We start from the raw sequence: 17232 nt of genomic DNA, 5'->3' as shown, positions 1-17232 counted from the left end.
GCTAATGTAACAAAGAGGGGAGGGGTTGAAGAAAAGTATAAGTAGGGGGCTTATTATATTAGGGGGTTTATATATTAGGGGGCTCAGAGCAAACCTGGGCACACCGTCTTCCTGAACTAAGGTGCAGAATCCTGTCCCCCACAGCCCTGGCCTGAAAAACTCCATGGGGACCTAAGTCCTAAGCCTGGAGTTCCCTCTCCCACAGACAGTTGAACTGCTTTTGGGCAGATGGGCTTTTAGGGACAGCAAACTGAGGGACCTGGGTCCAGAAGTCCAGTCACGAAGCTTCCTTGTCTTTCCGTGAGAGGCATAGCCCCCCACCTTCCCTGGAACAGAGGGGCCTCCATCTGCCTGTTGGAGCCCTCCTCCCCTGTTGTGTTCATGCCCAGAGCTGCTTTTCAACCCTCCTGCCTAACCATACCCACTGGTTCTACTAGGTGTTCCAGAGAAACTACTGGACTGGGAGCTCCATACTCTGCTGATCTTCTGCCCCTCACAAAGGGAGACTATGAAGTTTACCTTCTGTTTGAGTGTCCTTGCTGGTATGTATCCAGGACTTTCTACCCTGTCATATAAGGCATAGGTTAATATAGAACGGAGGAGGGCAGATGCAGGATGTGGGGATGGCACAAAAGAGAGTCAAGAGAAAGTGTCAGGAGCAGCACTGGGGATCCCCCTCAGACTCTAGCCACAGGCTCTCTGGACAGGCTGAGAAGCCCAGTGCTAAGCCTGGGGGGTAGGTTATGGTGTATGTCTGCCTTGGAGAGTTCCACGCTCAACACTCAACAGTGAGTGTTCCACCTTGGTTATTCCAAAATACGGGCTTCATCACACAGGGGCAAGTCTCAAGTGTAGTCACAAGGACAGAGAACTCATTTTGACGACTGATATGCCTCTCTGCTGCAAAAAGCTTAGAGACTCAGAATGCGGGGAATGGAGAAGATAGGAACAAGAGATCAAATGCAAGGACCCTCCATCCTGTACTCCCTGACTATCATGAAGCTCTTCTGAATTCTCCAGAGCGGCCTTTCCCACCACACCCTGACTGCCTAGGTTGTTGCATCACAAATTAGCTGCGTGAGCTTGGACAAGTTAATTAATCTATCTGGGCTTCAGTTTCTACAGTCAAAATGGGAATATTCCTACCTACATTATAGAATCATTGTGAAGATTTAGAACAAGAGTGCAGTGGCGCTTGTCCTTATTAATACCCCACCCTTTTTTCCTTGGAGTTTCTAACTGTGACTCCACAGAAAAGGGCATGGTGACGTACAGGCCTGGGCTTGGAAAGGTTTAAAATAAGAACCAAGGGCAGCTGAAATAAAAACAATATTTCTGATATTGGAATCAGCCTTCCTCCCCTTTCTTCTCTCTTTTTTAAAATAATTCATTTATAAAAGCACTGCATGGTCATAGTAGAAAATTGAGAAATATTAAAAAGTATAAAAAATAAACATCATTCATAGTCCCACCTCAGTCAACACATGCTAATGCACTGTTTGAATTTATTCCCAGGCTTTATTTTATTTATTTTAAGGGCTTATTCTTGTTTCTTTACTTGTTCTTAGATAATTGGATTACTAGATTAAATGTACATTTTTATTATTTTTTAACTGAAAGGTTATTAGTATTCCTTTGCTGTTTAATATTCTTTATAAATGCAGTTTTAATATATATGCTGTTCCATTTGTTCACATCCCTTTGTATTTCAATATCCAACATTACTGTATTGGACATTCATATTTCATTTACCTATTATAAGAAAGAAAGAAAGTGAAGTAGTTCAATCGTGTCCATCTCTTTGCAACCCTGTAGCCTACCAGGCTCCTCCATCCACAGGATTCTCTAGGCCAGAATACTGGAGTGGATTGCCATTTCCTTCTCCAGGGGATCTTCCCAACCCAGGGATAGAACCCAGGTCTCCCACAGTGCAGGCAGATTCTTTACCAGCTGAGCCACAAGGGAAGCCAAAGAATTACCTATTATAAATAGTGTTAAAATGAGCACATTTACTAATAATCTTGGTCTACATCTGATTATTTCTTTAGAATCAAGAATTTTGGGGATTGTAATTATTAGGTCAAAGATGACAAACCATTTACAATTCTTGATGCTCATTTTTAAATTGCTTTTGAAGAAGACAGAATCAATTCCCATTCCTATAAGCAGTAAATGAGAGTCTTTCTCATTGTACTCTCTTAGGCTGAATATTGTTAACACTAAACAAAAATGATTATTAAAACTATTAAATAAAATGATATGCCATTTTATGTACATTTTTATTCTTTAATGTCAAGTACCTTCACATTTCCTGCCCAAATGACTGTCACTTTAAAATCATCCGCATTTCCATCCAGTTGGGAAGCTGCTGACTGTCTCGTTTGTCCTAAGCACTTCTCGCTTCCATCCCTCAGGGACGCTCTTCTCCGCTCACTCGTCTGTGCAGAAAGACGACCCTTCCCCCTACCTGGCATACCTCAAGTCTCACTTCAACCCCTGTGTGGGCGTCCTCATCAAAAGCAACTGGGTGCTAGCCCCTGCTCACTGCTACTTACCGTGAGTGTTGAGCGTCCTCACCCACTCTACTCATTTCTCATTGGTGATTCTCAAACAGGGCTAACGTTCCCCCCAGGGTACATTTGGCAAAGGAAGACACTCTTGGTTGTCACAATAGAGTGAGGGCTGCGGGGAGGGCTGTGCTAACGGCATCTGCCTGGTGGACAGACACCAGGGCAAGGATGCTGCTTAACATCCTACATGACACATGACAGCCCCTCCACAACACAGTCATCCAACTCCGCATGTCAACAGGGCTTCTGGGGAGCCCTGTCCTATGCAGTATGCCTCCTCAGTCTCCCATCAGTCTTTTCAAGGTTTTTTTACTGGCAATATGAGTTTTGTCAGTTAAGGAACCAGCAGGCAACAGATGGTACACTCAGATTTTATTAAATTGAGGAGACTTTATAAAAAGAACTAATGACAAAGGTATGGTCTAGTTATAGGAAAAACAGACAACAGTTGAGTTACTCTGGGGTTCAGTACTAGAAAGATGCACTTACTACTCCCAGACCTAAAGAGGCAGAGGGAGAATGATTTTAAGCAGGGAGAGGAAAAGAGTCAGTGAGAGAGGAGAGAGCACTGTGCACAGACTGCCTGATGGAGGTTCTAACCTTTGGTCAGGAGACAGTTGACAGCCACAACCCTGTGGCAACCCAATGGGGTCGCACAGGTGGGAGGATAAACACGCCAACCTCTCCCTTTTCCTTCCAATTCCTTTTTGGTGCTTCTTATCAGCCAAATAGAATCAAATGCCAGAGGAGAAGAAATCTCATTGACTTAATCCACCTATTTCACCTTCCAAAGTACAGAGAAGGATGAAATAGAGTTGCGAGGAGATCTGATAAAGCAAACAGGAGCTGTCCAACACTAAAGTCACCTCATTCTCTTCCCGACAACAGAATGGAAATGCCCAGATAGGCTGGAGCTGGAAAGGAGAGGAAATAATATTTATAGACCATGCATTCTTTTCTCTCCCACTACATGAAAACAGAGAAGTTAAAGGCTCCACCACTTAACTGTGTGACCATGGGTGAATACTCTCATGTGCCTCCATTCCTTCATCTGTAACACGGGGATTCAAAACAGAATCCCCCTCACTGCCTTGCTGTGTGTAGTAAATGAGGGAATCCAGGATTCAGACAAAGCTCTTGGCAAAGCACCTGGCCCACTGTAACATCAGCTTTGACGATGATACCAACAGTGATGATGATGGTGACTTCCAACTCCTTATCCCTCCAGAAATCTGAAGGTGATGCTGGGAAATCTCAGGGTCAGAGTCAGAGATGGGACAGAGCAAACAATTAACCCTATCCAGATTATCCGCTACTGGAACCACAGTCATAGTTCGCCCCAAGATGACCTCATGCTTATTAGGCTGGCTAAGCCCGCCACCCTCAATGAAAAAGTCCAGCCCATTGCCCTCGCCACCAGCACCGTCAAGCCGGGCACCATCTGCATGCTTTCAGGTTTGGACTGGAGCCAAAACAACTATGGTGAGTGCACCTGCCGCCGAACATCAGGTCATCAGTTATATCTGATGAGGCAAGTTGGGGAGGAGCCCATGTCCGTATAACTGAGAGCAGAGGAGGGTGGGGTGGAGACCAAGGGGAGGTACTACCGGAGGGGTCTGGCAAAAAGAGACCCTCCCAGAAGGCCAGAGTCCTCCTTTCCCAGGGTGTCTAAAGCCCCACTGCTTCTTCAGAGCTTTGGCAGATGGAGGCACCAGGCCACCCGACTCAGCACAAAGGCCACGCCTCCTGATTGTCAGACGCACGGTTCCCATTAAAAAGGCTCCTCTTTCCCATACTGGCTCACTTCTCTTGTGGAGGACACCTGAGAACTTGAGTCAGGTCACCTCTTATTCCTCCAAGAACAGACACAGAGTAGAAAGAAAACGCTGCTTTTTAAGGAGACATAAAGGCCATTTCAAAATCCTCAAGATTAACCCTCATAACCATGCACAAAATCACATCTTCTTTCTTCCTCCTTATTTTGTTCAGTTCAGTTCAGTCACTCAGTCATGTCTGACTCTTTGCAGCCCCATGGACTGCAGCACACCAGGCCTCCCTGTCCATCACCATCTCCCAGAGCTTGCTCAAACTCATGTCCATTGAGTAGGTGATGCCATCCCACCATCTCATCCTCTGCTGTCCCCTTCTCCTCCTGCCTTCAATCTTTCCCAGCATGAGGATCTTTTCAAATGAGTCAGTTCTTCACATCAGGTGGTTCAAGTATTGTTCAGACAGATACAAAACATCAGTTGAAACAGAGGCTGGGGATTGGAGAGCTAAATAACATTTGTGAACAGGAAGCTTTCTTTTATCCCTGTCTTCCCTCAGGCAGACACCCTGATTTAAGGCAGAACCTGGAGGCCCCTGTGATGTCCAACACAGCCTGCCAGGAAACCGAACAAGGAAAAAGCCACAGAAACTCCATATGCGTTAAATTTCTAAAAGTGTTCAGTCGAATTTTTGGGGTAATCTTTTCTCTCTATTCAATTTTCATTCATTTGGGTATGTCTAGTTAACTATTTAACCATGGTATTTAAAAAATAGAAAGCCCACAATTTCACAAATTTTTGAGAATTTGGTAAGGCTGCAGCAAAATCTCCCATTATCTTCAATAAAGGGCCCTTATTAGAGACATCTCTATTCATTAAAGGGCATCATGCATAGTTTGCTTGGTTTTTGTAGCACTTAAAAAAAAATTAATTCAAATATTTCACAAACTGAAACAGGCTTCACCAGTTCAAGAAAATGGAGTTTGACTCATTTTACATGTGAGTTCTAGAAAGGCTTTTCTCCGACTTTCTCAATGTCACACAAGGCTAGTTATGACAAAGTTACATAAAAGAATCAAGCTTCCAGTCTGCAGACTCTTATCTTGATGCAGCAAGCTACCTCTAGACAGGGCGCATCCATACTGTGACTAGAGAGCTCCTATAAGGAGAAGATTTGACTGCATCTCTCTGCCTCCCTCTCTGTGTGTGATCCCTTGTAGGAGGTGGCCGTTGCTACTGTCATCTGCAAAAACAAGCTGCAGGGGATCGAGGTCGGACACTTCATGGGAGGGGATGTGGGCATCTACACCAACGTTCAGAAATATATCACCTGGATTGAGAGCACCACTAAAGACAAATGAGACCATGTTGCTCCCTAAGCGTCCCAGTGGCTCTGCCATGGACGATGCCAACCACAACTTACCCCAGATTCAAAATAAAACGTCCAAATAGAAATATTTGGATTTACCACATATGTGTTTTCTCATTTGTATCTCTGTGCATATCCCATAATGAGCTGAAGAACCAAGAATGAAACATGAAATAAGCATTTTCCACACTGTCCTGGGTTATATATATTATCTCACTTGAAGCTTATAACAAACCCTCAAAGTTATCTTTTCTTCCCACTTTACAAATGGGAAAAGTGAGACAAATAGAAGTTACTTAACATTATCTATAGGTGGTAGTTTGTCAGAGCCTGAAATGGAATCCCAAAATGCTGGATTCTTAGCCCTATGCACTTAGCCTTGAAATTATAGGCAAGTCCATAGCATTACAACAGATACTGGCTTCTGTTCACTGCTACCTCTCTCCTTTGCTTTTTGCTTCTCTTCTTTTCACAGCTATTTGTAAGGCCTCAAGAGGCAGATCAGGTGGTCTGGTATTCCCATCTCTTTCAGAATTTTCCACAGTTTATTGTGATCCACACAGTCAAAGGCTTTGGCATAGTCAATGAAGCAGAAATAGATGTTTTTCTGGAACTTTCTTGCTTTTTTGATGATCCAGCGGATGTTGGCAATTTGATCTCTGGTTCCTCTGCCTTTTCTAAAATCAGCTTGAACATCTGGAAGTTCACAGTTCACGTATTGCTGAAGCCTGGCTTGGAGAAATTTAAGCATTACTTTACTAGTGTGTGAGATGAATGCAATTGTGCGGTAGTTTGAACATTCTTTGGCATTGGTTTTCTTTGGGATTGGAATGAAAACTGACCTTTTCCAGTCCTGTGGCCACTGCTGAGTTTTCCAAACTTGCTGGCATATTGAGTGCAGCATTTTCACAGCATCATCTTTCAGGATTTGAAAGAGCTCAACTGTAATTCCATCACCTCCACTAGCTTTGTTCATAGTGATGCTTCCTAAGGCCCACTTGACTTCACATTCCAGGATATCTGGCTCTAAGTGTGTGATCACACCATTGTGATTATCTGGGTCATGAAGATCTTTTTTGTACAGTTCTTCTGTGTATTCTTGCCACCTCTTTTTAATATCTTCTGCTTCTTTTAGGTCCATACCATTTCTGTCCTTTATTGAGCCCATCTTTGCATGAAATGTTCCCTTGGTATCTCTAATTTTCTTGAAGAAATCTCTAGTCTTTCCCATTCTATTGTTTTCCTCTATTTCTTTGTACTGATGACTAAGAAAGGCTTTCTTATCTCTCCTTGCTATTCTTTGGAACTCTGCATTCAAATGGATATATCTTTCCTTTTCTCCTTTGCTTTTGGCTTCTCTTCTTTTCATAGCTATTTATAAGGCCTCCCCAGATAGTCATTTTGCTTTTTTGAATTTCTTTTCCTTGGGGATGGTCTTGATTCCTGTCTGCTGTACAGTGTCACAAACTTCCATCCATAGCTCATCAGGCCCACTGTCTATGAGATCTTACTACTTCTCTCTGTCTCCACTGCTACCACTCTGGTAAACCTGGAGTATTGCAGTATCTCCCACTTTTGCCTTACTAAATTCAACCTGTTCTCAATACAACCTCTTTTAAAACTTAAGTCAAGTTCTGTCACTTGTCTCTGCTTTTAGCAGAGACAACCTCTCCAATGGTTCCCTCAGTCAGAATAAACAAAAAATGTGTATAATGGACTATAAAGGCCCTAAAACCATGGGCCACCCTGCCCCTTTGACCTCATCACCCACAACACCTCTACTCCAGCCTCAATGGCCTCCTTGCTCTCCCTTGAACACATTAGATACTTTTTTACTCAAAACTTTCACATTTTTCCCAGATTCCTTAATCCCTACTTCCCTCACTCCCTAAAATCTTTGTTTGAATATTTTCTAGACTTCCCTGGTGGCACAGTGGATAGGAATCTGCCTGCCAACGTAGGGGACATGGGTTTGCTCTGTGGTCCGGAAGATTCCACATGCCTCGGAGCAACTAAGCCCACGCACCACAACTATTGAGCCTGCGTTATACAGTCTGAGAGTTCCAACTATTGAGCCTGTGTGCTACATCTATTGAAGCCCGTGCACCCCAGAGGCGGTTCTCTGCAACAAGAGAAGCCACCACAATGAGAAGCCTGCACACTGTAATAAAGTAGCCCCTACTCACAGCAACTAGAAAAAGCCCCCACACAGCAATTAAGATGCAGAGCAGTCAAAAGTAAATACATAAAAACATTTTTTTAAGACTACAGGGATTTCCCTGGTGGTTCAGTGGCTAAGACTCCATGCTCCCAATACAGGGGGCCTGAGTTCAATCCCTGGTCAGGGAACTAGATCTCACATGCTACAACTAAGACCCGGTGCAGTCAAATAAGTAACTTAAATAAATATCTTCTTGGTAAAGTCTTGTCTGACTACCCTACCTAAAATTAGGACCCCACTTCTGGTGCACGTTCATCTTCTGTAAGAATTTGGCAATGCATATGATAAACCTTAGCACTGTGCATAAGCATATTCTCTGATGTCTACCTTTAGAGTTTTACAAGATGTTCACTGTAACACCAGAGAGAGCAAAACACTGGTAGGCTGGGGGGCCACAGAGTGTGGCTCATTTTTTAAAAGGCAGTACAATCATACACAATAACATGTGTGGCCATTCAATAATATCTACTGTTCTAAACACGGAAGACACAGGAGAAAATGAAAGATTTCTGTCCTCATGGAGTATACATTCTAGTTTAGAGACACAGGTAAATTTTAAAATGTATTATGTCAAGTAAGTACTATGAAAAAAAAACTAGAGTAAAACTGGGAGTACTGAGGTAACATTTTAAAGAGAGCATACATTGAGAATTACTCAACAAGGATCCCCAAAGCTGGAGTAGGTTCTATGAAATTTTCTTGGACATGCAGAAAATAGAGTTGAAAGGTGTTTGGGAAAGGCAGTGTCTGCTCTCCTAGAGAAATTATTGATTAACATAAAAGAGTCAGAATGCAACGACCAGGAGTGAGGAAGTGAGGATGAGGAATATGTTTATGACAAGTTGTGATAGTAAAGTGCGACAGAATGTGGCTCCTGAGTCTTGGACGTCCCCAGAAAGCACTGATGCTGACAAATGGGCAGAAGAAGGGAAGAAAATAAGAGATCCATCTAGGGAACATCCAGGACAGGAATCTCAGGAGTAAGGGTTGCATTGGCTACCATTCCTCTGGGGATACTGGGAAAGCCCAAAACCAATTTACAAAGCTAGGGGCCTGGGAGTGAAAGATGCTGTCATCAGATATTCCCCCAACTCTTCTACTAGTTCCTCAGAGATATCCAGTGCTGAGTTACAAAACCTTACTAAAAGAAAGAAAGCCTAAGCTGTTGATACCTGATTTTCAAAGTTATCTTTTACCTTAAATTCAGGATAAGTTCATCTTAATGATACTATGTTAAGAAAACTAAAATGAGATTATTACTCTACTCTTCTTAACCTCTTTTGCACACTTAAAAGACATCATGCCTGAGTCCTATCTCAGAGACTCTGGCGGAATTGCTCTTCGGCAAGACTTGGGCATTTGTGATACCTTTTAATCTGCCAAAGTGATTCTCATATGCTGCCAAGACTGAGAACTTGAAACTAACCATGAAGCATGTACTATCTAAATATTTCCCAGAATTTTATAGAACACTAGAGGCTACAAAAAATGGTTTTCTAAAAACTCATGTTTACTGATTGCTTCACACTGCTGTAGAGAAACACATTAACTCTTAGATGTTGACCTTATATATAGTTACCTTTCTAAATTATTTCCTAAAATTTTTTATTTATTGGAATTTTCTATGTATACAACCATATCTGCTTAAAATAATGACAGCTTTATTCTTTTCTAATATTTACATTTTTTATTTCTTTAACGTGTTGTTAAGCATATAAATCAGTGGTTTTTTTCATATAGTCACAGACTTAAGCAATTACTGCACTATCTAAATCTAGAACAGAAACTATATATATCCATAAGCAGTCACTACCCAATATCTATATCCCCAGCACTGGAAACTACTAATTTACTTTCTGTTCTATAGATCTGCCTATTCTGAACCTTTCACATAAAGGGAATCATAAAACATGAAGTCTTCCTGACGGGCTTCTTTCAGTAAGCATGTTTCAAGATCTATCTGTGCTGTACCATTTTTCAATCCTTCTTTCCTTCTTACGGCTGAATAATATTCTATTATATGATTATGTGTGTGCATACACACACACACATACACACACCACACTTTGTTTATCCATTCATCAGACAACAGACATTTGGGTTGTTTCCACTTCTTGACTAGTATGAACAGTGTTGCTGTGAATATTCATTGGTAAGCTTTTGTGTAGACATATATTCTCATTTCTCTTGGCTATATACCTATGAGAGGAATTGCTGGCTTATATAGTAACTGTATTTAATGTAGAATGTTGAAGTTTTGAAGCTACTCCACTAGCTCCCACTAAAGGAAAGAACCTCAGCAAAGTTTTCAGCTTTGTTCTTAAAATGCTCATACATTGCTAATGTTTTCTCTTTAACTGAAAGTAAGTTGTCGCCAACAGTTCATTTTGTCTTCAATCTATATGCTTAATTTCTTTGGTCTGTTTCTCCTATTTCCATCTTTTTACTGTTTCCTGATACCTTCTCAGAACGTTCTTTGAGCTGACCTTCCAGTTCATTAATTCACCATCAGCTGTTTCAATTCTGATGCTTAATGTCACTGTTGAATATGTCATCTAATCTAAAAATACATGTTTCAGAAACCAAAGTGGAATTAGACTTTTTCTCACCACAGGACCTGTCATCTATGGCAGGTATGATCTAGAATCAACCAAGCAGAGGTTTTTAGCCAGGGTTTCAGACCGTGGTACTATAATTCAAAGGGACATGTGAGGCACAGAGGGATACGTGCCACACAGAGGCAGTGCCAGTGTCAAGGGCACAATGCTGACAGTTGAAATGTGAATGGTGGTGCCAGCATCAGTCCCTCAAGAATGACTTGGTTGTGTTCTCAGTTGTTTAAACCCCCTTGATTCCCTTTCTGATATTGATTCTCCCTCTCCCCTTTGATTCTAAGAGATAGCCAATTCCCTTCTAATGAATTAAATTTATTCTTAAGTCATTATCAAGTTGGACACATGAGCTGGGATGTGGGGACAGTACAGGAGAGTTAAAGAACTAATTTCTTCCTTCTACATAGTTCAGATTCTGTAGCTACTGTCATAAGTTATGATTTTAAAAAGCAAAGTAAAAAATATATTACTTAAAGTCACAAAAATTAGTGACCAGAAGAACGATAAGTAAATAAAAATAATCAAATATTGAAGAGGGGAATAAATTTGAGGTTAAGTGAGACAATCCCCAAACTTTGATGAATGGGATTCAAAAGTTACAGTTCAAAGCTAATAAAACAAGTAAGAGAGACAAAATAGTTAGAATTGTGAAAGTCATCACCAGAAGAATGACGACAAAAGGTAAATGTGACTACATCTGGGACTAATGCCAGGGCATTTTCTACCTTTCTGTACTGTTTACATCTCTTTCTAGTTCCCCTCTAGGCTGCACCATCAGAGATCTCAGTCCATAAGAGAAAGGAAGGTTAGCTGAACCCACACACAAGCACGCACGCACATGCACATGAACACGGACCCAGCTGCAGCTCTGAGAATGCAAACTATAAAAGATTTAATTACACAAGATTTAACTCAAGAGCACAGATTTGCCTCCAGATTTGTTTTCTTGGGTAAAATACAAAGTAGCCTCACATCCATCATGAGCTAAATCACATACAGAAGAGGAAGGAAATTCAATCCCAAAAGATGACTAGGAAAATGCAAGTGTTCTGTCCCTGAGAAAAGCAAGTCACAGAAACTTCAGCCTGTCATGATTTTGGATCTTGGCTCCCAAGCATCCCACTAACACCAAACTTGAAAGATTAGCTGCTTATTTCACCTGTTTAAAAATACTCAAAAACTTGAGCATGCCACAGGCTAATCCCAGCATGAAGTCTCACAAGTATGAACAAGAAGAACTTAAGGTTTACTGGAAAAAGCACAAGATTTGGGGTTCAAACATCTGGGACTGTTTTATTAGCTGATGATCTTGGGCAAATCATCACTGCAGCCTGAGTTTTGTCATCTACATAATAGGAAAACAATTACCACTTGCATAGAGTTGCTAATAAAATCAAATGAGATAATAGACTACATATAAGAATACATGATACAAAGCCCAATACAAATGTTAGGTAAGTATCATTATTACAACAACTGGTCACAGCAGACAGCTGTATAGGCGTGGCATAATGGAAAATCTATTCTACTAATAAAAATATAGCCAGAGAGAGGTATCTCTCTACTTGAAAAGGATGATTATTATCATTTCCAGAAGACTAATACGGTGCTTGGCCTCACACAACTCACAGTGACATCAGTGGAGCTATGCCTCCTTTGAACAATGACCAATATCCACATGCACCTAGGACACTCCTCAGTTCACAGCTTTGGATAAGGAAAAGATACGTGTTAGAACATGTTAATGAAAGTAGATTAGCACAGTTAGTAAGAAATGAAAAAAAATATAAGTATATCAAGTACTGTTCTTTAGATTACAGAGGGGAAATGTGTTCAAATAGGCCTAAAAAGAAGGCTGAGAAAGTATATACAAAGGATGCGAAGTTAACTCCTTAGGAAAGTCGTGTGATATAAAGAAAGAGCCTGGGATAGGAGTCAGGAAAGTTAGTTCTGGCTCTCTATGAAACTCTGGAGCAGCCCATTGCCCTCTCTAGGCCTCATCTTCTCTATAATATATAAAAGGAGTTAAAAAGCTACTCCACACAGCAAATCATTTAGAAATTTATTATAGCCCAGGTCATATTCTAGGCACCAGGAACCTAAGCAGGAAACAAAAACAGGCAAAGTTCCTACTGCCATGGATTTGATGTGTTAGATGATCTCCACTCAACTCAAAGACCCAACATGCTAAAACTCTGCTGTTGGGCTGTGGAGAGGCCAGAGTGGACAGACAGGATGGCTAAAAGATCAAAGAAAATAAGGTTTGACCTCTGAAGGGAGCAGTGTTCTTTTGGGGAGTGGAAGCAAGTGCCCCTTGCTCCTATCTTGCTTCCCCCAGGTCCTGGGCATCAGAACTTAATACCAATTATGGCAGCTAATTGACTTTTATCCTAAAAGGAAAGTCTAGGGCTCAAAGAAACTTCCAGAAATAGAAATATATTTTGTTTTGTTTTTCAGTTAGATAATTAGAGAAATGGGAAAATCCTTTGGTACTTTTATTAAACTTATCTAAAATGACTAACATTAACAGACAGATGAAATTTCATAAAAATTAATGATCACTATAGTAATTGTTCCTAACCTCTATTTCATATAATAGGAAAAACACAACTTATATATGCAAATTTAAAATAAATGAATTATTTGTTATATATAAACAGAATATAACATTTCTTTTACCAAACATGAAGCCCCAGCCTTGATTTCTGTAATACATGAAAATAATGTACTTCATATTGTCAAGAGAGAAATACTAATTTTTATTCTGCATTTTCTATTTCCCATTTGTTGATTTAGTGTTAAAGAAGGAAAATTTTTACTCAGCCATTAAAAAGAGTGAAATATTCACACTATAAAATAGATAATAAGAACCTATTGTATAGCACAGGGAAATCTACTCAATTCTCTGTAATGGCTATATAGGAAAGAATTTGCAAAAAGATATGTGAATATGTGTAACTGATTCACTTTGCTATACACCTGGCACTAACATAACATTGTAAATCAACTATACTCCCATAAAAAAAATTTTAAAGAAGAATGAGGTAACACCATTTGCAGCAACATGGGTGGACCTAGAGAGTGTCATACTAAGTGGAATAAGTCAGACAGAGAAAGACAGATATATGATACCACTTATAAAAAGTGAAAGTCAAAAAAAAAAGTGAAAGTCACTCAGTCATGTCCGACTCTTTGTGACACCATGGACTATACAGTCCACGTAATTCTCCAGGCCAGAATATTGGAAAGGGCAGCCTTTCCCTTCTCCAGGAGATCTTCCCAACCCAGGGACCAAACCCAGGTCTCCTGCATTGCAGGCGGATTCTTTACCAGCTGAGCCACCAGAGAAACCCAAGAATACTGTAGTGGGTAGCCTATCCCTTCTCCAGCAGATCTTCCAGACCCAAGAATCGAACGGGGGTCTCCTGCATTACAGGCAGATTACTTACCAACTGAGCTAGTAAGCAGAATCTAAAAAGAAAAAAGTTGATACAAATGAACTTATTTACAAAAGAGACACAGACTCACAGACTTAACAGAACAAACTTATGGTTACCACGGGGAAAGAGTTTGGGGGAGGGACAGATTGGGAGTTTGGGACTGACATGTACACACTGGTAAATTTAAAACAGATAACCAGAAAGGACCTAATGTGTAGCACAAGGAATTCTGCTCAATATCGTGTAATAGCCTAAATGGGAAAAGAATTTGAAAGAGAATAGATTCATGTATATGTATAACAATCACTCTGTGTATACCTGAAACTAACACATTGTTTATCAACTATACTCCAATATAAAATAAAAAATTTTTTAGGAAAGAAAGAAAATTTTTTAAGTGAGTCCTCTTTGGGAGAGCTATCAAAAAATTATCTCAAAACAATCTCCTGACCACTCCTCTCTCTCCAGCTCACAGGCCCTGGGCTCTTCAAGGACATATAGTCTTCCACAGGATTCTCTCACATGTCTGCTTCATCCTGGGGTTCCCCATGAGCAGTATGACAGAATGAAGAGAAGGGTAATGTCTCAGAGATGAAGAGAGTGATGAGATTCACAGGAAAAGTCTTGGAGCTGATGGAGAAGGGGCTGGCCAGGATGTAGACCATGTAAAGTATAAGGAAACAGGCCAAGGACTTCCGGACAGTGATGTGAGCCTTGGCCTGAGCATCTCTTCTGCCGGCTGTATGGGCCTTCATCTTTCTGTAGTGTCTATACAAAGGGACAATCAGCAGCCCAGAGGAAACAAGAAACATCATGCAAGGCATCATGCTTCCTGTATTGAGCTGTAATATATATATATAGTGCCAATTTGAAAGGGGGAATAAGATGCTGCTGTTTCCTTGGGAAGGACTGGAGAAGTCTAAGCTACCCCTGACTGTAAGTTACAAATTGATCATGAAGTACACCAGGAAGCAGCAGCAACTCAGGTAATAGGTTCTCTGCTTCAGCCACAAGGAGACCACATGTTCACGGTCAGGATCTTCCTACAGTAGCAAACACTGAGAAAACTCGCAAACCACAGGCTGGCCTGGCTTACCAGAACCCTGAAGACACTGAGATAGCAAAGCCAATGGTTGCTCTGGAAAAGCAGGAACAGACTTAAGTCCACCACAATCAACCATTGCAGAAGCAACCAACAGACCGCCAGGCTCAGGACAATGAGGTTATACAAGGACTCCTGAATGTTCGGAGCCGTTCTCGAAAACTCCAGACCACAAAAACTCCATTTCCAACAAGGCCAATGAGAAATTCAGCCACTGCCACCAGCATCAGCAGTCCTAGGATAGAAGTCGGCACGGCTGGGGAAGTATCTCACTGCTGTCGCAGAAGGTGCTCTGCTTTAGTGCAGGTAGGTGTATACAGCTCTTGGCTACACTGCAGATTCCCTGAAGGTGATACCACACTCAACATAAAGTCTTAGATTGCAAAATCTGGATTTGGTCTTCAGTTCAGTTCAGTCGCTCCCTTCTGCAATCTGTCCTCAAGCATAGACTGAACAGCTCTGACCAGAAGTAAAGAGTTTAGAAGTTACAAATCTCTCTGTATTTGCATTCGCATGAATGAACCCGGAACAAACCCTGAGACTAGACATTTGAAACATCACAGAGACCAAGTCTCCTTCTCAAGGATATTGGGTTAACATTAGATACTAACACATTATGTAATAAGGGCTTTCCCAGGTGGCACTAATGGTAAAGAACCCTACTGCCAACGCAGGAGACAGAAGAGACAGGGTCTGATCTCTGGGTTGGAAAGATGCCCTGGAGTAGGAAATGGCAACCCACTCCGGTATTCTTGCCTGGAGAATCCCATGCATAGAGGAGCCTGATGAGCTACAGTCCATGGGGTCACAATGAGTTGGACACAATCGAAGCAACTTAGCATATACACACATCAAGAGAGACCAAATCAAAACCTTCTTAGATTCTATACCATGCCAGATGTGACCTTGTTCATATAAGAAAGAAATTCTATTTTCATAAAAAGAACTTTATTTAAGCATGAAAGCTGAATAAACTCAGAAAATCAAAATATATTTATCATTAAAGACTGAATTAGGGGAGTCCGGAAAAGAAAGTAATCAGAGAACCAGAACATATTTCATTTAAGTGGCAAATAATAAAAAAATATATAGGAGATAGGGTACAAAAACCATCACTATTAATCATGATCTCTGAGGTCATTTGCCTTATGATCAATTATCCACACACACTTGACTTAGCGTACATCTCACATCAAAATCTTAAGAGAAAGGAGATGGGCTCGAAGAAGTGAAAAAAAAGACTAGCACAGTTAGCAAGAAATAGAGGGAAAGTGCTTAGCAAATGTGTTTGTGAGAGGCCGAATTCTAAACTGGCCCCCAAAGTTCCCACCCCTTGGTGTACACACCCTGAATAATCCTTGAGCAGGTGCAGGGCTATGAATAACAGAGGATGTCACTCCTGTGATTAGGTAATATTACATGGCAAAGATGGGGGGCTTTTGCAGATGTAATCAAGGCCCTAATCAGTCAAGTTTGAGTTAATCAAAAATGAGATTCACCTGATTTAATCAGTTAATGTCTTGGAGGAGGAACTGAGCCCTTCTGCTGGCCCTGAAGAGTCCAGTTGCCATGTTATGAGAGTGTTGCATGTTGAGGAACTATGGGAGGCCCTGAGATGCTTAGACTGACACCCCCATCTAACAGCTGGCAAGAAAATGGGACCTCATCCTACAAATGCAAAGAACTGAATCCTGCCAATAACCAGGGGCTTGGAAAAGCGCCCTGAGCTCCATAAGGAACACAGCCCAGCCAACATCTTAACTGTGGTTTTTGAGAAGCCTGCACAGAGGGCCCACTTGGGCTGTGCTGGTAGCCTAATCTACAGAAACCATGACACAATAAAAGTATGCTGTTTGAAGCTGCTAAACTTGTCTTGCTATGCAGAGAACAGAAAACCAGTATGGTATTCGATATAGGCTAGAAACAACCATAAAGGAAATGAGAAGACAGTGGAACTGGATTGGAGGGGAAAGGCCAGGCTGGCTTCTTAGGAAGGCAGCACGGGCATAGTGCAGAGCTCTGTCCCACGTCCCAGCAGCGACTGGGGCACTCAATGCAGCTGCAAGTGAGCCAGCACCCTCGTGAGGTCTCGGCTGTTCCACTGAAAATGCAATGGACCGCAGGACTGGCTTTCAGTTCACTGAGGTCA

The 17232-nt window shown here is 41.4% G+C and overlaps 2 protein-coding genes across 2 annotated transcripts; one reads left to right on the top strand and one right to left on the bottom strand.

Moving 5' to 3' along the window:
* Window positions 1-508: 508 nt before the first annotated feature.
* PRSS37 (serine protease 37) lies at window positions 509-5700 on the top strand. Its single transcript, XM_065938541.1, has 5 exons — window positions 509-542; window positions 2415-2556; window positions 3799-4052; window positions 4899-5035; window positions 5560-5700. Exons 1-5 carry the CDS (start codon window positions 509-511, stop codon window positions 5698-5700), a joined length of 708 nt encoding a protein of 235 aa, XP_065794613.1.
* Window positions 5701-14468: 8768 nt separating this feature from the next.
* On the bottom strand, window positions 14469-16269 carry TAS2R5 (taste 2 receptor member 5). Its single transcript, XM_065938501.1, is given in 5 exon segments — window positions 14469-14562; window positions 14564-15011; window positions 15014-15217; window positions 15220-15339; window positions 16254-16269. Coding segments are annotated over 5 exon segments (882 nt in total).
* Between the last annotated feature and the right edge of the window lie 963 nt (window positions 16270-17232).

This window comes from Muntiacus reevesi, chromosome 6, assembly GCF_963930625.1.
Source record: "Muntiacus reevesi chromosome 6, mMunRee1.1, whole genome shotgun sequence".
Lineage (NCBI taxonomy): Eukaryota > Metazoa > Chordata > Mammalia > Artiodactyla > Cervidae > Muntiacus > Muntiacus reevesi.
This window is presented reverse-complemented; position numbering and strand designations above follow the sequence as displayed.